Raw genomic sequence first — 7244 nt, 5'->3', positions numbered from 1 at the left:
TATGTGATATTAATATTAGGATAATGCAACATTGTACACTTAACTGCGCATTAATTAAAGCGTTTACCTTCAGTATCTCCATCCCCAGCTGTTATATTACTGGTCTACAATAGATTAAAAAAAAAACCTTCACAGGCAAAAATTAAAAATACAAACTGCAAACAACTTAAAATAATAAAGTGCCATCTCTGCCGTTTTATTGTCAGGATCATTATTCTCCTGCATGTCATAGAGACGATGTTGGTACATGTACAAGAAATTCAGAAATAGATTAAATATCAAATAAATACATTCAAACATAAATGGTAAAGTGCCTTTCAGAGGAATGGTGATATATACACAGAAGTTTACATTCAAACTACTTCCCAAATGGGGCTACATGTTAAATGCTTTTTTTGTATTGCTGTTAAGAAAGTGATCCACCTCCCCTTATCTTTTCTGACCTGTGGAGTGCTGTGATGACCTACAAATGGCTACAGCAAACTCATTAAGCTCCTTATCTATATTAAAAATGAGGCAAAAAAGAAGGTGCATCTGAGCTGAATTTCTAAATATTCATTCAATCATAAATAGGCTGGAAAGCAGCAGAACTGTGGCCAGGATTAGCAAACCTGGTGGTCTGTGTTGGGCTCTGGAGGACGGGGGCGGCCCTCTCGGTTGAGGAGGTCTAAGGACCAGCCTGCAGGGGTTCTGGACCTCCTGTTCGGAGATCTGGACCTCACTGGGTGGGTTCGAACTTAGCTGATTACGTACCTGGGGGTAAATAGAGTGAGACAAGAGAGGGAGGCAATACATAAAATGCTTTACGGTAGAAACTAATCAGCTGAGAATCTCTTTTAAACTTGCAGTGCAAAGAAATCATTTAATTTATTATATATGTTAATTATTATTTAATCAACCTTACAGGGTCAACAAGACTACTGTTGAATCTGAAAATGTTATTTTGAGCCAAAAAAAAAAAACAAACAACTGCCACAAATTCTTGAATAAAGGTGGTTAGCGTGCAGACAGAACGATGCCTTTTGTTTTAGGAAAAATACAATATACCTGCATATAGTTCACGGTTTGATGCATATCCTTTACTTACTTATTGTTCTCTCCAGCTGAAACGCTCCTTTGGCCATGACATGGAGTGCAAATGTGCTTTTCAGTTACCTACCTACCTTCATTTATCAAGGAAAGCTGTTCTTTGATATAACATACGTATATCACTCTTCCAGCTCACCCGCTCAACCTCCTCGAACACTCGCAGGAAGTTCCTTCGAAGGACATCAGCCAACTCAGTCTCAGTCCAGTTCCTCTGCAGGAGTTCCTGGATCAGGGCAGGGTACTTTGACACATCGTCTAGCCCCTGAGGAAAGCTATTAACAAAAAAAAAAAAAACAGCCAAAAAAGAAAAACATCACATTTTTATTCACAGATATCTGTTCAGCAAGAGACATCACAGCATTCTGGTAGTTTGGTGTTACTTAATGCATTATTTATCATTAGGAATATGTAATTACAATAATATACACTTTAAGCCCTTCAATATAATTTGTTTTGTGACACATTGTTTGGAATTGATTTTGTCTGTATGAAAGGAGTAACACAAGCCATTCTACAGCAAATCTACTGCAGCAGCCCTTTCTTTATGCCCGTTGGCCGTACAAAGTTATTGATTTTTACCATTTTCAGTCTGTTGACAGCTGAGACAGCTAAATTGTTGATATTATGACAGGCTAGCAAAAGCACAAAATTGATCTGGTTCAAGAAAAACCTCTGAAATATTTTGTCTGACAACAGCCAGAGAGTGGACCCGACTAGCACTAGAGCTTTGTTTGGTTTATTTGTCTGTATATGTAAGTTGTGTCTCTTAAGATTGACATCCATCCTGGTCATAGAATAACAAAAAGCACTAAAGCAACTACAGTACTGTAGATTTACTGTCTGCAAACTGCATGTTCATTTTGCCTTTGACTTTGTGCTTCTAGTTGTCTGTATGTTGTGCTGGCAAGTGATTATTCTCACCTCACAGCGCCTTCAAAGTCCCCTCCAATTCCTATTGACTCAGCTCCAATCACCTTCTTTATGTGATCAAAATGGTCTGTAAAACCCATGAGGAATAATGAATCAACTGGGCTATAAGAAATACAAACTTCACAATTACTCCATTACAAAAAAAGGAATCAAAATGGATGCCTCACCAGCCACATGAGAGATGTTAGCCTTGTCCCTGCAGGAAATAAAGTTGCTGTGGAGATTCACCATGATCAACCCTTGGTTCATTTTCTGAAACACAACACACACGTGTCATTGGTACATCTAGAAAAAAAAAAGACATAGATAGAGAAGCAAACGACTGAAATGAGCTACGTATAAATACATTTTTCAGATACAACCTACATTTCTGTCTCAGCTATATGCATTAGTTGTGGTGGCAGATGTGGTAAACATCAGCTTTTCTCTTATCTCAAACACTATGAGTTACAGTAAACTCAACAATCTGTTTTACTGCATACATATAGATGAATCAGTGGAAACATTAGAAACATGCCTGCACATGACGAGGCCAGAGTTGAGCTGAGGTTAAAATAAGGGAAATACAGTGAATCCATATTTTATATCCATATTTTTTCCATATGAATATATCCATATTCCTATGGTTTATTGATATTTGGTCTTCATCCTTCACTTGCTGCACCAACAGGTTGATATATTGTCTGATGATGCCTATTTTATACTGACAATGAAATTAAAAACTCTGTGGATTTGAAGATGTTTTTTGGGATTGGTATATATCAGCCAGTGTGCTGTTGTGGTGCCAGCCAGAGAAAGCACTTGGCTGTGAGGCAGGGAGGAATAACCTTCAATTAACTATCTAATTTTACACTAAAATAAACATTTAGAATGATATGCACTACACCGATATTAGGTATTTTAATTGCATAAAGAATACTTAAATAAATATGCAACTCCTGACAAAAGATGATATTAATATTTACTCTGTAAGACAAAATGTAATTATATCTTTTAACATATATTACTGGCAACAGCGAGAACTTGATAAAATCAGAGAACAGCCTGTAAAAGCAACATTCTAAGCTCAAATGGGAAGTAGTGAGTAGTAATGAGTTAGAGCTAACAACTAAAGCTGAACAAAGAGTGACACAGACTAATGGCAGTTTAAATACATACCCAGAAAAGAATTTGGGGAAAGAGAGGAGAAAACATCACAAGTACAGAGTACAACTAAAATTACTGCCTCATGGTTGCCACAGACGGACAACCTGTAAACATAATAAATAATAACAATGATAAAAAGGCCAAAATCTGTTAACTGTTTTGTGGAAGTGATAAATGAAACAATTCCGTAGCTGATATTACTGAACATTAAGCTTATCCTCCCCGAATTGTGTCCAACAAATAAAACACATTGCATGTTCTTTGTCAGAGGTGTAAATAAAAATTATAATAGAAATAAATTAATCAGTGACTTGACTGATAAGATAGTCATTTAATCAAGCAACTAAATGGGCAATTAATCACTCAGTAAATTGGCTTTCTCACCAGCTCATGCAGCAGCCAATCAGGTACGTTGCGACCGTGGTTACAGATGGAGTAGGAAGATGAATGGCTAAAAATAACAGGAGCCCTGGAATGGTTCAGCACAGCCAACGCAGTGTCCCAAGAAGTGTGGGAGAGGTCCACTATTATTCCCAGTCTGTTCATCTCCTCCACCACAGCCTTGAAAACACCAAAAAACACTTAAGCAGCCATTTATAAGTATCATTGGAAAGAATGAAGTCAATTTAGCCAACAACAGGAGATGCTTACAAACATGCATATAAACACTCATGCAGATAGCAATCAAGGAAGTCCAGCATGCTGCTGTTGTTCAGAGGGCCAACAGCAAAGGAAATGCATTATAAAGATGTTCGTCACAAAATATGTTGTTTATATTGTATAGCAGCATTGCTGTATTAGACAAATACATGTTGAAGTACTTGCAAGTCCAATTTGGGTTAAAGCAGTTTCTCTGTAAACAGCCACTCAAGAGAACATTTTGTATGCACAGCATTACCCAACTTTGATAATAACAAGGTCCAATTTCGTCAGCACAGTCCATAACTGGAGTTGTTAATACTTCAAAATGATCACATCCTCATTATCTGACTTTTTTAATTTACCGTTACTATCACCGCTATAGCAACCACAACAACTACCACAATAATGAAAATAAGAATAAGTGTAACAAGAATATTCATTTTCTCCTTTGGCCACCAAAATCTAATCTGTTCCTCTCGTTACCGAGATGTTGTGTTCATGAGAATGGGACGGACGGATGTGCTGACAGATGGACAATCCAAAAACATAATGCCTCCGGCCCTGGCTATCATTGGCACGGAGGCATAAAAAGTCCAGCCGAAATCTGCAAATTGTTTAGTGGAATGTGATAAATGAAACAAGTCTGTAGTTAATATTACTGAATATTAAGCTTACCTTCCCAAAATGTGTCAGGCTGTTATTCTGTCTTTGATAGACACTGTAAAGTTTTGAGGACGATTCAGCCCTGCATCGAACAAGAATATCATTAAAACTATCATTTTTGAAAATCTTGTTCATGACTTTGCAAAAAATATCTAAATATTCTTGTATTTAGGACATCTGAATGGGGTTTCTGTATTTTTCATCTGACTTTGGCACAGTCAGCTATGGGCAATGTCAAGTTTAAGAGAAAGTACAAATATAAGTTAATTTGCATATAAGGAAAAAATGTGTGTTTGACCTTTCCATTAAGTCAACACAGTAAATAAACATGTGGCTCAGTATTTCATTTATTCTCTTTAAAGTTGCTCTCTGGCGTGGACATCACATGGCCACTGCGAGACATGTTAATTTATATCATTAAATTAATTTAATTCATCTTGAATTTGTAATGATACAGCTCTGCACAGGTCTGACCCAATGAACAATGTAGGAGAAGATTTTGACAAAAGATTAGAAAAAACATGATATTCTGTGCAGTATTACACTGTACAGCTACAGACGTGTCGTAGGATATCTAAATTTCAAATACTCTGCGTCTGTATCTGTGCAGTTATATTTTAGCAGCAAAAAGGGTCATTTTTGGTTCCCTGTGATATTCTAGTTAAAATACAACATTCAGGATGATTCTCTTCATTACCAGGGTGTATTGCAGGTATGTGTGAGGGCCATGGAGCGGACTCCAAGTTGGTAATACATCCGCAGGGCTGGCAGGCTGCTGTCAATGGAGTGCCCCCCCTCAATACTTATTAGGCATGCTATCTTGTGCCTCATCTCAGTATTCTTCAGTTCTGAGGTGACAGACACACATGGTTTGAGATTAAAGCCTCAAGTCAAAACAACAGCCAGTAGCTGTTTTAAGAGTGTGCAGTCATTAATTCAGATAAAAGCTAACATTCGGTACAAGCCGGTGAAATGTGCAAAAATAAGCTTTGTTCCAAAGCACTGAGTAACTATAAATTTAAATTTTGCCAAACAAGGAATTCAGCATCTCTTGAAAAAGAACCACAGTTTGTTTTTGTGTTATAATTACTTGTTAGAGAGAGGAACATCCCATTCTTCACAAGTAATTAACTTCTCATTAGATCATTATAATATTCATTCCTTTTTCCCAAATATGGACTGTAAAAAAGAGATGATATACATTCATAGTACACAGAACTATTGATGGTTGTATTTTCGTAGAAATCCATATTAGAATGCACAGTAAATCATAATTATACAAATTACTATAATTAACTGATTTTTTTGTAATCAATCACTGTTCATGTTTCTATAGTGCTTTTGTACATATCTAGCCTGTTATCCCATTTTGAGGTGAACTATACCTTGGGCAGATGTGACCAGCTCAAAGTCCTGGTACTCGGTGCACATGCGTCTGACCACATCTATTTGTTCCAGGGTCAGCCTCACAGCATCCTTCTCCTGGGCCCCACACAACACATAGACTGCAAACATCTGGCAAAGGGAGAGGGAACTGAAGTGAAGGAGAGACATTTGAGTAACTGACGTGACTATCATTCTAGGTTCGATCTCTCCACAACATAATTTTAGTTCAATGTCTGCCTTGAACGAGGCTACTCTTTGGTGCAGTCCGCACTCTTGAAGAGACACCGTCAGAAAGAAAAGACTGATGAAGTAAGTAAGACAATACCTGTGCCTGTACATGGCCTGCTTGGAGGCGGTTGATGTCAGTGGCCACTTTGCTGACGTTATGAAGGTCAAATTGACTCAAGCGATTGTTGTGAAGTATCCTCAGCTTGAGAGGTAGGTCATTATGACTAACAGATGGAGTGAGAGGGTATAAGGAAAGTAGGAGGGATAGGATAGAGAAACATTTTAATACAACTTAATTCATTTATTTCCATTAATGTGACTCGTGTAGGCAAGACATTAAACATCCTTTACCCATCAATGAGAGGATATCTGGACATCAGGTCGTGTACTCTTTCTCTCTCAGAGTATCCAGATATAAAATGACACAGAGAGGAGAGTACCAACAGATTCCTGAGGGACAGTATGCAAAAGCTGCTTAAAGCACCTGTTGAAGTTTTCCTAGAAGGCATATTCTGAAGAGAGAAAACACACCCGATTACAAGTATCTCATAGTATCTGATATTACAGTGACAGCTAGAAATAAAACATGGTAGGATCATTATTAATCTAAGGCTTCATATATCAATGCATATTCTAAGCCCTACTTGAAATACATTACACTATGACACTGGTGAGATTAAAATGAGTGTAGAACGGAAACACACAAATTTAAAGGTGTTCGTAATTTGGTTGCCTATTTGTGAAAATGCCCTCTGGACAGTAAAACAATGATGCATGCTCATTTTCAAGAACAGTTTTTATCTACATAACAGCAAGAAACACTTTACTTTAAAACACACAATACACACTTACCAGGCAGGCCGGTTAACGAGTAACGTATTTACCACTTTGTTGAACAACTGAATATAAACAGCACGAACCTTCCAGCTCTACGCCCTAGACAAACTGTAGAGCAAACCTATTCAAAACTAGCAGCTGTGCTGGGTGCTGCATTCAAACCAGTCGGAAAAAATAGCAATACATATGTCGAGTTTACTTAGTGCAGTAGTACAGTGACAACGGCAATTACTGTGTCTTGCAGGTTCCAGCTCTAGAGGGACGTTTTCATCTGCCGTGCTTCCTTATTGTCCCCTTGTAATTTTCGAAGCGTGAAGGTTTGT

At 37.7% G+C, this 7244-nt stretch overlaps 1 protein-coding gene across 1 annotated transcript; it reads right to left on the bottom strand.

The window, feature by feature from the left end:
- Positions 1 to 61: 61 nt before the first annotated feature.
- dpep2 (dipeptidase 2) lies at positions 62 to 7039 on the bottom strand. Its single transcript, XM_056374276.1, has 11 exons — positions 6937 to 7039; positions 6436 to 6596; positions 6182 to 6308; positions 5856 to 5985; positions 5168 to 5318; positions 4483 to 4552; positions 3550 to 3726; positions 2187 to 2271; positions 2011 to 2086; positions 1226 to 1361; positions 62 to 753 (listed from the first exon to the last, which is right to left on the bottom strand). The coding sequence occupies exons 2-11, from the start codon at positions 6591 to 6593 to the stop codon at positions 556 to 558; spliced, it is 1308 nt and encodes a 435-aa protein (XP_056230251.1). The 5' UTR covers positions 6594 to 6596; positions 6937 to 7039; the 3' UTR covers positions 62 to 555.
- Between the last annotated feature and the right edge of the window lie 205 nt (positions 7040 to 7244).

This window comes from Seriola aureovittata, chromosome 1 (assembly GCF_021018895.1).
Source record: "Seriola aureovittata isolate HTS-2021-v1 ecotype China chromosome 1, ASM2101889v1, whole genome shotgun sequence".
NCBI classification, from domain to species: Eukaryota; Metazoa; Chordata; class Actinopteri; order Carangiformes; family Carangidae; genus Seriola; species Seriola aureovittata.
Note: the sequence above shows the minus strand (reverse complement) of the source record. Positions and strands in the feature narration are given on the sequence as shown.